This window comes from Lacerta agilis, chromosome 13 (assembly GCF_009819535.1).
Source record: "Lacerta agilis isolate rLacAgi1 chromosome 13, rLacAgi1.pri, whole genome shotgun sequence".
Lineage (NCBI taxonomy): Eukaryota > Metazoa > Chordata > Lepidosauria > Squamata > Lacertidae > Lacerta > Lacerta agilis.
In genome coordinates this window covers 19,035,255-19,051,300 of record NC_046324.1, presented here as the reverse complement: position 1 = coordinate 19,051,300, position 16,046 = coordinate 19,035,255, and the positions used below count along the sequence as shown (strand labels likewise).

Genomic DNA, 16,046 nt, shown 5'->3' with positions numbered 1-16,046 from the left:
GTAGTAAGCTCAGTCAAGGCTGGGGCATTTGTATGCATTTACCAATTCGGTGAGAATTTCCGCAAGTAACATTTAAATCTGTCTCACAGCACTTTCTCTTCAAATTTTGATTAGGTCTTAATTTACAGTTAAAGGTGATTAAAATATCTGGGGCAGATTTTATTGCACAAGAATTACTGTTGGGTAAAGTTGAATGGTGGGTTTGTACCCTTTTCACTTGCAGAAAGTTCTTGTCCCTTTAAAATATATATATATATATCACCAAAAAGCAGCAGCCACAAATGCAAGTGTTGCCAAACTTCAATGTTTGCAGAAGTACAAAATACCTTCAACAACAACAACTTCCAGGTTATATTTATAAATAAATTAAATCTTTAAAAAATATTTCTACTTCAACACTAATAATAATAATAGATTTTCCTCCAGGGAATATGAATTAAACTGTTAGGAAACGTCCCGCGGGGGCAAGTTGTGAGACACATGCACTGACCCCCAGGTAGGGACGAAGCCTGCGTGCCCTCCTGGCTACTCGAGTCCAGGGGCACATTGTCAATATGCGATTGTTCCTCAGTGAGGAACTTTTGTACTTTGTGTGTGTGTGTATGTTTAATCTTAATTTTCATTCTTTTTCTTCTTATTTGTTAATAAAGTGAATGTTTTGTTTAAATACTAAGACGTTTAATTAATATAGGATCAATATATATTCCAAACAGTTAAATAGACTAGTCTTTGTATTGTTGGTAAGTTCCATGTTTTCTACTTATGCACAATGTTTTCTCTTTTCTCTAGGGCTCTGCCATAATTTATGGTGATCTGCTGTGCCTGATTCTTGGGGTTTGGCAGAAGTTGCTGGAGCTTGCATGCTGCTTCATGCAGTTACAGTAAGTTAAAAAACAACAACAAAAAACAGAATAATCTATACCTTTTTATGGAGATTTCCAATTGACCTGACACCACAGAATGCTAGACTTCCTGTAGATAGCCTGTTGTCTGATCCAGCAGGTCTCTTACATTCTCAGGTGCTCATGCTGTGATGTATGTAATGAGCTGGGATCCAAAGTTGCGTCCAAGGGGCTTAGACAGGGAATGCAAGTCCTGTTCAAAGTAGACGCATCGAATCAGATTCAACCAAGTTGCTATGCTAGTGCAACAAGTCCCACTAGTGCAAATGCACATTTGTCCCCCTGCATCTCCCCAAATGCTTGGAAGTATCAGGAAAATCCCCCAGAACAGAATTGGGGGTGGGGAGGGAGAACAAAAAACAAACAAACAAAAAACATAAGAGCCTGCTGGATCAGGCCAGTGGCCCATCTAGTCCAGCATCCTGTTCTCACAATGGTCACCCAGATACCTGGGGAATATATCCTCAAGCAGGACCCAAGCACAAGAGCACTCAGCCCTCTGTGCTTTCTAGCAACTGGTGTTCAGAAGCATTACTGCCTCTGTCTGCCTCTGAAAGAAAGGAGATTGTTTTGTCTGGTGAGCAGAAATGCTTATGCTGATGGAATTATCTCCTTAGTAAGCTTTTTAAAATGTATTGTGACACCGGCTTCCACCTAAAGAAATAATGCAACGTGGCTTAATTTAGGTCCATTCATTTCAATGTGTCTACTGTAACTTGGATACAGCCCATTGACTTTGACATGCTCAGTGTGATTTTTGGCTCTTGAGCAGCAGAACAGCTGTATCACACATTGCTTTGGGAAGCCCCTGCCCACTCCGCCGTGTGTCTGAAAAATCTTTTGTTATGTGACATTGGGGGGGACTACTATCAATGCCAAGCCTAAAGCCCCCATAAAGGTGTATGGAAATTGCAGGACTCCTTCAGGCCCAATCTCCAGTCTCTTGGAAGCCCACTTCCACAAGAAGAGGGAATGGCCAACAGCTTAGATGGCTTTCAAAGACAAATTCGACAACAATCTTTATTACGGTCCAGAGACCCATCAAAACGATACAAAGCAATACCCAGTTTAGATAGCCTGCCTCCAGGTTACGCAAGCATTTTGTTCAGACTTAGAAATAGGGATCGTTGGTTCTTGCAACCACCGATAGAAACTTCGCCACTGCTAATGTTCTGGCATTTGTCCGGTCTTCCAATAGGAACCTGACATAGTAAGCCTCTGATTTTCCTGGGAATGGAACAAGCAAGGGTAAAATCAGTTCAGCCCTGACTTGCTCAAATTTCACACAGTGCAGCAAAATAAGTTTTAAAGAATCAGTGTCTTGGGCACATGAGCACAGTCTTTTCTGGTAGTGAACTCCTCTCACCCAGCCCTCCAGCACTGCAGAAGGAAAAACGTTTAGTCTGGCTTTTGTGAATAACCTTCAGTAATTTGGGACTGTCAGGTTTTTAATGTAAGATGTTAACTTAAAAACATGCCCATATTTTTTACTCCAACTGCCAGCGGACTGCTGACTGTGTGTGATAGATGTCGCAAGTCGCTGTATGTATTATCCCAAAGTCTTTGTTTTAAAGTCTTTAGGGCACCTTCATAACCCAGGTAATAGAGTTGGGGAGGGGGTGTTAGGCCAATAGAGGTGGCTTTTCTAGCCATGATTTTCTGCCAATTGCTGACATACTCCTCATTGGTTAGGTGTTGATATAATCCCTCCCCAAGATCAAACACTGCTATCTTGAGCCAATGCTTTAATGCAGCCCACCATGCCTTGGTTGAAATTGGGCATTCACCCGTTTCTAGCAGAAGTATGGAGCTGGGGACACAGTTGGGCACCTGAAGCAGAGATCGTAAAAATTTAGCTTGAAAGCCATCTATCTTAGGCAGGTCCCCATTATGCCAGACATTTGCAGCGTACAGGAGTTGGGGAACGGTTTTTGCGTTGAATACCCTTAAGGCTGCTGGTACATACTTGCCGCCCTTTGTGAAAAAGAATCTAAGTATGGCTAGCTTTGTGATCTCCGCCTTTTGAAGAGAAGATTGCCAGTGGTGCTTCTAGGAACTTGTATGATGGAATGTAAGCCCCAGATAGCTGAAATATTTAATCTGTTCAAGTTTATGGCCATCCAGCACCCAATTTAACCGGGAGAAGCTTCTTTCGAATACTAAGATTTTTGATTTTTCATAGTTTATGGATAAACCATTTCCAAGACAATAATCAGAAAACTTCCTCAGCAGATATTTCAAACCTGGTCTGGAATGTGAAATGATGGCCGCGTCATCTGCATATAGCAACAAGGGGGTCCTTCTCATTCCTATTTTAGGAAGGTGTCCGTCTGGGTCCATTAGGCACTCTTCTAGGTCGTTTAAGAATAGGCAAAACAATGTAGGGGCCAGGATGCATCCCTGTCTCACCCCCCTATTCATCTTGATACTGTTCAATAGCTGTCCCTGCCGACCGCATCAGACCTGCAATTTGGTTCCATTATATAGGGCTTTTATAAGAAAAAGGAGATGTTTGCCCTATAGTATCAGATCTAATTTAGCCCATAGTTGGGATCTGGGAATGGAATCAAACGCTGATTTCAGATCCATGAAGGCCACGAAGAGTTTGCCCTGTAGAGGCCTGGTATACTTTTCGGCTAAAAAGGACAGCATTAGACAATGATCTGATGTTGAATGGTTCTCTCGAAAGGCTGTCTGGGCTTCATTCAGATAGAATGTTATGTTCATTTAGAAAAGTTGTCAGTTTACTACTGAGAAAGCAGGCATACAACTTCCCAATTACTGAAAGCAGGCTAATTGGCCTGTAATTTGAGGGTACGTTTGGGTGGCCTCTTAAAAAAAAAGAAAGGACAAATTCAATGACTACTAGCCAGGATTGCTTTGCATGGGCCCCAGTGTCGGAGGGACCGTGCCACTAGTTACCACTTCAAACAAAAAACAAAACCCTGCAGTTTTCCAAAAAGCATTTAAACGGAAGAGAAGTGTGTTTTTGCGTTGGATGTTAGCTCTTGAAATATTTTGCCCCTGGCTCTACCTTATTTCACCCACCGCTAACCACATTGGTGGGCCAGAAGTGGAGTTGGTTAGTTGGTTTTCCAGCCTGTCTGACCTCTGCTTATTCCCCCTATTTCTTAAGTGTCGAGTGGGAGGGAATGTTTATAGAGGGAGAACAGTGAGATAAATGTACACATACTCCCATAATCTCATACATGCACCTCATTCTCCAAGCGCCCATACTTATGTCTCCAAACAGCACCACTCTCACACACAAAATCGAGTACAGTGGTACATTGGTTTAAGAACAGCTTAGTTTATGAACAACTTGGATTAAGAACGCTGCAAACCCGGAAGTAGGTGTTTTGGTTTGTGAACTTTGCCTTGGAAGCAGAACATGTTCCGCTTCCTGTTTAGTGTGTTCCATTTGTAAATTGAGTCCCCCGCTGCTATGGGAAAGGACACCTTGGTTTAAGAACGGACTTCCAGAATGGATTAAGTTCATAAACCAAGGTACCACTGTACTGAAGTGCAGAACATGTTAGAACAGAAAACCAGAAATGTTGGAGCACAAAATGGAAAATCCAAATGGTGCCTTTTCTTTCTATGGATATAGTTCTCAAGAGTGGTTAAGTAGTCAGTCCCTCTTCGCAGGGAACTCTGGGAACTGTAGCTCTGTGAGGGAAATAGAGGGTGTCTTAACAACTGTCAGCACCCGTAACAAACTGCTGTTCCCCAAAATGCCATTATATTGTTCTCAGAGTATAGTGCAGACGATCTCTGGTACAGCATTACTGGGGCCTCACAGTTGGAACATATCACAACAAACACCTGGCGTGGTTTTATTCTGGACAAGCCGGAAGTTGTTTAGTTGTCTTAAGCAACTATTGAGTTGCTGCTGTATTTTCCAGTTTGAAAGCAGATAGAACAAGGCTATGTTTGGAAAGGGCCACTGCATAAAAATAGTCACAGAATAGAGTTATCTAGCTTTGGCTTTCAGTTCCTCATACCTTTCTAAAAAGTAGATTGAGTCACTGCGGGCAGGCAATTGTGTATTCTCCGTTCAGCTATGTGCATCAATACTTGTGGTAAAACAGTGAGCATTGTGTTACAGATTCTGGACAAGGGAAAGAGGCTTATGACGAGGGTGAGCTCAGTCAGTATTATTAGAGCCAGCTGATAATCCTTTTACACACCCGTTACCGCATCGACAATATTTCTGCTTTTTCCGAAACGAGAGTGCAGAAAGGGCGAGAATGGTGAGTGGCAGGCTGTTGCTTCCTGCCAGGGTTTCTAAAATGGTGTTTGTGGGAGGGGGTTCTTTTGCAGGGTGAAAAGAAGTGGAATGGAGGAGAGGAGCAAGATGCCTGGATTGAAAGGGGAGGAAAGCTGTTGTTGTCCTCCCTTCCCTCAGAGGATGGCCGATAAGATGTCTATAGGCCAGTGTTTTTCAACCTTTTTTGGGCAAAGGCACACTTGTTTCATGAAAAAAATCACAAGGCACACCACTATTAGAAAATGTTAAAAAATTTAACTCTGTGCCTATATTGACTATATATAAAGTAATTCTCTTGAATTTTTCAATTTTTCCCACGGCACACCAGGCAACATCTCGCGGCACACTAGTGTGCCGCGGAACAGTGGTTGAAAAACACTGCTATAGGCATTATTTACTTCTCGTCCCTGTTTTGTCTGCTTGCAGCATTTCCTTGGATGAGGGAGCTGGAGGCTGCATTTCTAGGAATTTTGAGTGAGGCGTGTTGAAGACTTTGTAACATTTCTTCCTGGAACCACTTTGAGCTATTTGCAGAAAGATTATTTTTAGGCACAGGGGAAGCTGCCTTTATACTGACCATTGGTCCATCTTGCTCAGTAGGTTCGCAGCAGTTGGCAGCAGCTCTCCAGGATTGGGAGATGTCAGGGACCTTCTGAATGCAAAGTGAATCCTCTACCCCCTGAGCTTTAGCTCTTCTCTTTAAAGTTCTCGTTCTCTCTCCCCACCCTCTAGTTTTGTTTTGTTTTGTTTTGTTTTTTAATTTGCTTAGGAATTCCTATCTGCTTCTGTACCAGTCTTGCAATTTTGGAGGTGCTGTTCCTGTTAGTTGTGATGAGGCAGCTGCCAGTCACTGGGCATTAATGACCTGAGTGGACAAATGGTCTCATGCAGTATAAAGCAGTTATACTTTATACTATATTTGTATGTTCCTAAGAAGTATCTAATGGCAGGTTGAAGAGGATGGAGTTTAATCTGTGAAAAAGAGCCTCTTTGGAAGTTGATGATGAAATTGAGGCGGTTGGCCCTATTAAGAACATCTTAGTAAGCTTAACTCAGTTGGTTTTAAATATAAATTAAATCTGCATATAGTTGCATATGCATAAAAGGCAATTTGCGTAAGGAAAAATACTTCTGTTTTTAGCTATGTTACTGCCAGTGCCATCTTAGAAGAGGCATTCCGCCCTGCCTGTCCATGAGATGGGGTTACCTCTTGTAAAAGTGCACATTCTGCCTATGTGTTTTTTATGTTAAGATTTGTTTGATATGTCATTTTTAAAGCCACCTTCCTGATTTTAAATAGTCAATTCGATTGTTGCAGCCCTAGTTGGTACCTTGCACAGAGGAGATGAATAGGGTTGCAAAATCATAGCAGTGATGCTGTATGGGTGCATGAAGTGTCATTGTTGGGTGAAACGGGGCTAAGGAATTGCAGGAGAGGGCTTGTGCATGCACAGTTATGTGTGCTCAATAAGATGTGCCGGGCATCATTGAGAAGAGAGGTAGGTTAGAGTATTGTGGAATCTTTCTTACAGTATACACTTGTCTTTTCTAAGTACTTTATAATCCAATTGCAGCCCAGACCAGCTCCTGTTGTAGCTGCTGCCTGGCTACATTCTGGGTGGTGCAGTGCAATTCCCTTTGCGGCAGACAGGATACTGCTGGGGAACATACCTTGGTGCTCTTGTGAGTGTTGCACGGAGCACATTTTCAGAGTTGACGGCTCTCATCAGGAAGCCAGAAACTCGGGTTGCAATTTAAACACAGAAGAGGTCAGTTTGTGGAGCTCCTCTCGAAACAGTTCTGAGAAGGCACAGCATCCCTTGCTTTTAACTTTAGTGCAGCCTTTTTGTAAAAATCTTGTCTGCTTTAAAAAGCAGCATTGTTTATTTTCCTTCATGTCTGTATTTTGCTAATGATGTTGGCCTGTTTTGGGTGTCTTGTGCCCTGATGACTTGCTGAGTCTTCCACCAACAGGCCCGAGCCTGAGCTTCTTAATCGAGAGGTCCAGAGGGTAGCAACACGAGAACAGGCCTTCTCTGCAGTGGCTCCCTGTCTGTGGAATGCTCTCCCCAGGGATGTTCGCCTGGTGCCTTCATTATACACCTTTAGGCGCCAGGCAAAAACGTTCCTTTTTAACCAGGCCTTTGGTTTACCTGATCAACATCCCATACCCTTTTAAAATGTGGCTCTTTTTTTTGGGGGGGGGGTCATTATTGGGTTATTTCTTTTCTTTTATTCTATTTTCTTTTAATTTTGTATACTGTGACCTTTTTATGTGAACTGCCCTGAGACTTCCCGGTATAGGGCAGTATATAAATTATAAATTATATTATATAAATTAAATAAATCATCATCAGCAGCAGCATTCTTCTCCAGTGTCCTATCTTCAGCATGATCTGTTCCCAGGGATTTTGAAAGTATTGCACTTTTCTGTGAAGGGTGCCAAACGAGCCCATGGAAGTTACTAGAGGCTGACCTCTTCTGTATCTCTTCAAAACAACAACAACATTTGGTATTATCCAACAAACAAGCAGCTCCACTGGCACAACACATCAAAACTTCCTCTTCCTTTCCTGTCCTCTCTAGGTGGGGGACCCTCTGGAGCAGATTTGGAAGTAGGGGCGGCATACATACATACATACATACATGATGTTATTCATATGCCACCTTTCCATAGTTAAAACCATGCTCAAGGTGGCTTAACAACATGAAAAAACAAACATAATTACAAACTTAACAAAAGCAGTAATAAACAATAAAACACCCAAACGGACACAACCAAATTAAACAATTTCTACTATGTTTTTATATATGCTGAAAGCTGCCCATAGTGACTGGGGCAACCCATTTAGGTGGGCGGGTTACAAACGTTGTTGTTGTTGTTGTATTTTATTTTCATTATTAAATCATAAAAGGTATAAAATAAAGATACAAAAATAATGTCAAAACCAGCAACAGCAACAACACTCCCTGTGCCAACAAAAACCCCTAAATGGCACTCCAACCCCAAAGTCTGTTCAGCAGTCTCAGCTTTTGTAACTAGCATCTGTCAGGGCCCTGCCCTCTCAGGCCAGGTGGAAAAAGACCTTCAAGGCAGGGAGCAGGTCTTCTAGGACTCCCAACCAAGATGGCCGCTGGCCTCTTCAGCAGAATCAGTTTTTGTAGCTGGAGTCAGTCAGGACCCTGCCCTGCCCTCTGAGTCCAGGTGGAAAAAGACCTGCAAGGCAGGGAGCAGGTCTTCTAGGACTCCCAACCAAGATGGCCGCTGGCCTCTTCAGCAGAATCAGTTTTTGTAGCTGGAGTCAGTCAGGGCCCTGCCCTCTGAGTCCAGGTGGAAAAAGACCTGCAAGGCAGGGAGCAGGTCTTCTAGGACTCCCAACCAAGATGGCCTCTGGCCTCTTCAGCAGAATCAGTTTTTGTAGCTGGAGTCAGTCAGGGCCCTGCCCTCTCAGTCCAGGTGGAAAAAGACCTGCAAGGCAGGGAGCAGATCTTCCACATCTCAATGCTGATGACAAGACATGGGGTGAGGAGTGGAAATTGGAAGTCTTGTTGTGCCACTGTGACCCTGCTTCTGCAGCATTGTTATACAACCCTTTAAACAACTCAGTTGAGCTATTAGCTTGATCTGGCAGTATAAAATTGCCCAGTTTTAATCATTAACAATTAATTAAAAAATAATAATAGTTGCCTGATAGAAATCATCCAAAGTGTAGCAATCAGCAGAAGTTTCCTTAATGGGGTGCGTTGCTCCCTTTAAACTGCCCTATAAAGCAGGGAAGCCTTCCAGATGATGTTGGACTACAACTCCCATCAGGCTTTGCTATTGGCTGCACTGGCTGAGGCCGATGGGAGATGTAGCTGAGCAACATCTGGAGGTTCCCCACCTGTGACCTAGAGGGTGCAGGACCTGCCATGTGGTTCACACGACTTTGTCCCGAGCGCATCGCCTCTGCTCCTTTGCCCTTTCTCCAGCATCTGCCGCCTCCCTCTGCCTAATGTTAGGACTGGCCCTGATAGTTGGACATTTCTATGTGTTGTGCAGGGCGACAGCCAAGCTAGCTGGACCTCAGCATTGCTCTTTGTTGATCTTAGGGCATGCCCTGGGATGTGCCTGACACTCCCCAGCAATGTAAGATCAGCCATGCTATTGTCTTGGGACATTTGTCTACCCTTACTGATTATTCTTTTGTGAGCATAGGAGAGCTTGAAAGACACTGTTGTAGGGAAATCAACTCCCCACAACCACCTCCCCCCCCCAAGACTCCTCCTGAGCAGGAGAACCAAAAAACAACACACACACACACACACACACACACACACACTGTGCTTTCATGCTCTGAGCAGCCACTGACAGTGATCATCTTCCCTTGAGGCTCTGTAAACATCCTTGTTAAACGTCAAGGATGCAACACAATTGTTCCTTTGTTTAGACTTTAAGCTTGCATCCAGCACCTCTTTTCTCCCACCACCCATCTGTGGTCTCTTCCTCTGCTCCCCCCTTCTTTCTTTCTTTCTTTTTTTTTGCTGCTTTGAATAGCTCACTTATAAGCAAATTCCACTTTTGTCTCTGTAACTGTTTTGCCCCAGTGAGCTTCCCTTGCATAACTTCCTTTGGATTACTCCAAATGTAGTCCTTCCTTGCTAAGAGATGGCTTCTCCTAGACATCATGCTGTCATCCCTTGTCATGTGGCCAAGTCATTTGTAGCCCTGGTTTTGAGAAAGTTCTATGTGTGATTACATAACGAATTCTGCACCTAGGAAATCCAGTTTTTGCACAAAGAAAAGCTAAGTTCTGTGCTCTGTGGGGATGGGGGAGAAATTTGATTCAGTTCGCCTCTCAAGATGAATCTATCAATTGAATCAATCAATATGAGAACCAAAACAATCAATATGAGAACCAATTGAATCAATCAATATGAGAACCAAAACACAGCCATCCTTCGAAATTTGTGCTTGTTTGAATTTTGCAGTTCTCCAACCAACCATTGTTTACAAAAATGCATATATTAGGTAAAAGTGTACCTACAGATGAATATATTAATGAAAATAAGATACAAAACTCACTGTCTAAATAAAAATTGCTTGCAGAAATACGTACATTATTCAAAACTGCATAGAAAAATGTTGAGGAGAAATTTGCACTAAAGCACTCGTAAAATCCTCCTTTCATGAGGATTTTATACACCACAATTTCTTGCAGAAATTTGGAGAACTAAATTTAAGATTGGAAAAACTGAGTAAATGAGAGAACCAAAACTGACAGATCTTGCTATCCTTAGCGCTCACTATAAATTTAGGAAAATTGAGCATTTTAAAATGTTTTTTGCTTTTCTTCAGTTTTTACATCCAGAAAATCTGGGTTTTCTGTTACTGGGAAAAGGCAAGAAACTATTCAGAGCACTGAATCCCCACCCCAAGATTTCCCCCAGTGGAAATCTTACTTGGCTGCTTGGGTTCTGAGAATTTGGTAAATGTCGCTCAGAAACTTTCAAGTAAATATTTGCAGCAACGAGGTCTAGAAACTTGCTTTCACATTTCACATGTCTGCTAAAACACGGAGATCAGAAATGTCTCCTGTTTCTTTTCACTGGTAAAGGTAAAGGGACCCCTGACCATTAGATCCAGTCGCGGACAATTCTGGGGTTGCGGTGCTCATCTTGCTTTATTGGCCGAGAGAGCCGGCGTACAGCTACTGGGTCATGTGGCCAGCATGACTAAGCCACTTCTGGCGAACCAGAGCAACACACGGAAACGGCGTTTACCTTCTCGCCGAAGCAGTACCTATTTATTTACTTGCACTTTGACATGCTTTTGAACTGCTAGGTTGGCAGGAGCAGGGACCGAGCAACAGGAGTTCATCCCGTCGCGGGGATTCGAACCACCGACCTTCTGATTGGCAAGCCCTAGGCTCTGTGGTTTAACCCACAGCGCCACCTGTGTCCCCTCTTCACTGGAGATTTTGTCTATTAAATGATTTAAAATGAAACTCTTTAGTTGCAGGTTTTCCCTGTGGCACAGAGAATCAGGGATGAATGGGTCAGACTCCTCTTGGACAGAGCTATAATAATGCCTGAGAATGGCTTACCAGTAATTCACATTAACCATGAGCATGCACAGTCGGACACAACAGGCTCCCTCTTCTGTGATGTTGGTAGCGTGTACTCAGCCAGGGCTGAGAGTTTGTCGTGATTCTGCAGGAGCACTGAATAATGTAGAATGTGGTGTTTGTCCAAGGCTTCAACTTTCTTGGGTTTCATCTCAAAAGGAAAAAAGCAAAGTTTTTAGTACTCCTGCATTGTGATAAGATACAACATGAGCAATGCTTACTAAAACCAGAGATACTAGAAATGTGATTTGAAATTAGGCCTCAAGAGGATTGTCACCTGCTGCCCTGCATAGCTGCTCCTTATCTCCCGCTGATTAGCAAAACCCAAATATGCAAGTTGTGCTAATTTGCGGGAAACTGGCTCAATTTCTAGTTTTTGCCCTTTCTAAAACTTGAATATTTTTAGCTTGGAAAATTAACATGATACACTGCTCTAGGTATATTTATACTGAAGATTTATACCGTTTTATACTAGTTTAGCTGTCATGGATTCCACTAGAGAATCCTGGGAAATGTAGTTTGGCAGGGCTGCTAATAATTCCTATGGCTTCCATCCACCATGCTTGGGGGGAATGAATGGTTATTAAATCTCATTTAAATCAATAGTACAGATGCCTGCTAAAAAGAGGACATGGGCTTGTTGTCTTGTGCCTTCTTCCAAAATTTGAAAAGGAAACATTTTTTGGGCATTGTCATGCTACCCTTCCTAAAAATATTTTGGATGGAATGCTTTCTTATTCACAGTGCTCTATTCCTTCCCATAAATCTCTGCACCCTGTTTCTGCAAGAAAAGAAAAGAAAAGAAAAGATGATGTTACCAGAGCAAAGAATCTGTCTTGTTAAATGTACCAGGAGCAAATTGTTTGCGTAGTATGTCTGGCAGAGAGTGAAATGGGACAATCGTATAACAATTGTATAACACAGCAATACTAATGCCATACATGGAGAAGTTTTATCAGATTCTGAAAACGTTTAAGGAACAGTTAATAACTGAGGTTTGCATGAGCTAGGAGCCGTCAAGGTAAGAGGCAACCAAGTATGGTTATGCTTTTCAAACTGTAAGGCGTCCCTGCGTTTGACAAATCTTTAAGTGGCTTGTTCAACTTACTGTTTCTTAAGAAACCCATACAGATTCCCAAATGATACTAGAGTGCTTTTTAAATACATGAGTTTAAAATGATGCTTTTTTTTTTTTTAAATTATTTTTCATTTCCGGTATTGAAGCATTAATAACTTTGAATGATAAATAAAATTAGATGGATTAAACAAGGAAGTGGGGTAGAGGAAATAGCAAATAAATTTATCTATAGAAAAAGCAGAGGAAGTACCGTGTTTCTCCTAAAATAAGACACCGTCTTATATTTTTTTTCGCCCAACAAAACACAGTATGGCTTATTTTCAGGGCATGTCTTATTTTAACCGCGTCGCATCGGTACGCTGCATAGCCACGCCTCTCCAGGCTGTTTTAATGGGAGGTACCACGTCACTATGGCTTATTTTTGGCGTATGGCTTATTTTTGGGGAACGGCTTATATTTCGCAAATGCATAGAAATCCTGCTATGGCTTATTTTATGGCTATGTCTTATTTTAGGAGAAACAGGGTATTATCAGTCGATTATCAAAATCCACAATTGGGTAATAACTGTTACCCCTGGTCATTGGCCGTGCTTGCTAGGGCTGATGGGAGATAAGGTGCAATTACATCTGGAGGTCCAAAGGTTTCCCATTTATTGGAACCAACCCAAAAGTTATATTCTTAGTTGTTCTTTGGGCCAAACTTAGTGTGACACAGGAGATGCATGGAGTGCAATGGATGCTAGTAGGGGGATAGTAGAGTGTAAGGCAGGGAGGCCAGCAGTAGGGGGCGCCAGAGTAAATGGCTAGTGGAGCAAAAGCCTATGATTGGTTGAGCCAAATTCTCAGTCTTCCTCCCTCAGTTCTGCAAGGGCAACATGGAGACCTAGGTGATAGTCAGGACCACCTCCTGGGCTGACTGTAGCCAGGTGAGGATGGGTTGTTGACAAACTTACCCATATGTATTAGCCTTTACTGATGGAGAGCCTGCTGGCAAGTTTTATTTAGTCTAATGAAGTAGCCGTGGATAGTAGGGAGACTGAATGTGATCAGAGCAATGTGTGTGTGTGTGTGTGTGTGTACTTAACCCTATATTCACACAGGGGAAAACTGTAGCTCAGAGTTTTGGCTCCTACCCAAGAATAACAGCAGGTGCACTTTCTTCTAAGTAAAGAAGCCAAGCTTTATTCTAGCAATGTGACAGTGCAAATGCAGCAAAAGGAGGAGAGCAGGAATCAGTCCAGATGCCTTAAGGCTCCAGTGATGAGGCAAGGATCAAAACAACTTAAGAGAAGTGCTTCAGGGTTCCCAAATCACAGTTCAGGGACAAGGCCCAGGGATCAGTATTCCAGGATCTTCTATGTGAGGCTGCATGGCTGTTCCAACAATAGGTCCTGTCCTGTTTTGCAGAACTTTTTTCATATAGTTAGGGTGGTAAACAGACCAGGGTGGTGGTAAGTGGAGATGGGTGCTGTTGAAGCCATTGAGTTTGCATCTTGCTGAGAACAAGAAATAACAAGAAATACAACAGTGGTTTTTTACCCATACCTGGCAACACAAAAATTTACTATCCAGTAGTGTCTCCATCCTTCAAAGACACAAGTTCTTTGATGGGCAGTGAAGAACTCTGGAGAATGCAAGAGGTTGCACACTGTTTTGTGCGTGGTTTTTTTGTTGGCCTAATAAAAGTATTGCCTTTATAACGGATTTGAGAATATTTCTTATGGACCATGACTTTACTGTGTGACTCTGGAAGTAGCAAATAGTGTGCAGATATCTGCTGGAGGATTCTAACCTTGAGTCCTTCTAACAAGGGATAATGGGTGGAGGTGGCTGTGCCTTGGGCATTTGACACCTTCCTTTAGGGCTTTAAGTAGATTAAATCATTTCAGAGATCCTGATTTGATTAGGTTAGAGGTCAGGCAGAAAGAGGCAGCTGCACGTTCTGGAGATCTTGATGAGTTTCTCTCTCACATTGATTCAGTATCAGTTGAGGTCAGCATATAAACACACAACTATGTTGTCTTGTGTGCCTAAAGTTTTGCTTTGCATATTCTCCCAGGCAATGCGGACATTCCTTTAGTCAGGATACTGGGGGCATACTTAAAATGTTTCTTGTTCACCAGTGATAGGTCAGTTTTCTGATAAGTTAAGCAGATGGTGTGTGGAGAAAGTTGAAAGTGAAGTTCCTAATGGCAGCTGTTTGCATGCTCCAAACCTCAGCCACATAAAAGGTGTTTGCAGATTTCAAGGCCCCTGGTTTTGTCTCTGCTGTTTTTTTTTGGGGTTTTTTTGCATCTAGCAACCCTGGAAGAAGAGGTACATTTGCATTGACAGGTGTAGCTGTCACATTCAAAGGCAGCTAGCTGAGTATTGTCACTTAGGTATGCATCTGTGTCAACTGTGATTGTCAATAATGACTTTAGAATTGTTCTCTTAAGGTGTAAATCTATATATTTCAGCATTTCGTTTCTTGAAAACCTTCAGATTATGTTTCTCTAATTTGTTCCACTGTGTTTGACTTAAAAAAAAAACCAACAAAAACATTTGCCATTGAGAAACTGAGTAAAATAATACCTTCAAAGTATTTTTAAGCATGACCATGAATGATCTTGGAAATAATGTATGAATTTTTAGGGTTTGTTCTTTTTTGAAAATATTGGACCGAATATTGTGAAACCTCAACACATAAGTTAAAGCTTTTATGTACTAGATTCCACTTCATCAGAAGTGGATGTTATTTTTGTGGTGTGGATGTTGGAAAATTATTCTGGTAATCCTTTCCCCCTCTTTCTTTTTCAGCGTTCTGGGTCATGAAACTTAATCCACAGCAAGCTCCGTTGTATGTGAGTAAAACTTTTTTACCTACTTTTTCCATCCATGTCGGTTATTGAAACTAAACTTTGATACTCTTTTTACCTAATAACCAAGCGTCCTTTGAAAATGCATGCTACTGAGAAATAATTGCATTTGTTTGAAATTATAGTATTGTTGATGTGAAGGTAAACTGGACCCAATTTCAAGATTTACTGTAAGCAGCATATAATTTAGAGTACAGTTGTACCTTGGCTTCCAAACGCTGCAAACCCAGAAGTGATTGTTCTGGTTTGCGAATGTTCTTTGGAACTTGAAAGTCTGGTATGGCTTCCTGCAGCCAATTGGAAGCTGCGCCTTGGTTTCCGAACATTTTGGAAGTCGAACTGACTTCTGGAAAGGATTCTGTTCAACTTCCGAGGTACCACTTTACTTAGTACTCTACATTCTAGCTGCTTCAGGGTTTCAGGCAGAGTTATCACCCAGCCCTAACTGGAGATGTCAAAGATCGAGCCTTGGACCTTATGCATGTAAAGGAGATTACTCAGGCCTAACTCCTACACCACACTGGGATTAGTGTAGGGTTGCCATACGCCTGGATTTTCCTGGATATATCTGGAATACCACAGTCATAAGCAGCGTCTGGATGGAAATTGGCAAAATGTCATTGAAAATCCGGACTTATGGCAATGTATGGCAGTGTCGTTTTTGCCAATTTTCCTTAAAAGGGCTCAGAAATGTCTTTTTTGCTATTTTGACAAAGAAGCTCAACAACTTTGGCAAAAAATAAAAATTCTATGTCTGGATTTTAACTGTTTCAAATATGGCAACCCTAGTTAGTGTCCCGTTCCTAGTAGGGAAAGATGTTCTGCTGGGCC

At 42.2% G+C, this 16,046-nt stretch overlaps 1 protein-coding gene across 2 annotated transcripts in view; it reads left to right on the top strand.

Annotated features, from left to right (window-relative positions):
• LOC117056443 (A-kinase anchor protein 13-like) overlaps window positions 1-16,046 on the top strand; it is a 108,433-nt gene that overhangs the window by 54,405 nt on the left and 37,982 nt on the right. Inside the window, exons 2-3 of one of the 2 annotated variants that reach the window (XM_033166808.1) lie at window positions 790-881; window positions 15,157-15,200. In XM_033166808.1, the coding sequence (XP_033022699.1) occupies window positions 15,168-15,200 (33 nt within the window). In that variant the 5' untranslated portion in view covers window positions 790-881; window positions 15,157-15,167. The remainder of the gene's footprint in view (window positions 1-789; window positions 882-15,156; window positions 15,201-16,046) is intronic. The other variant, XM_033166809.1, reaches the window with a different exon arrangement.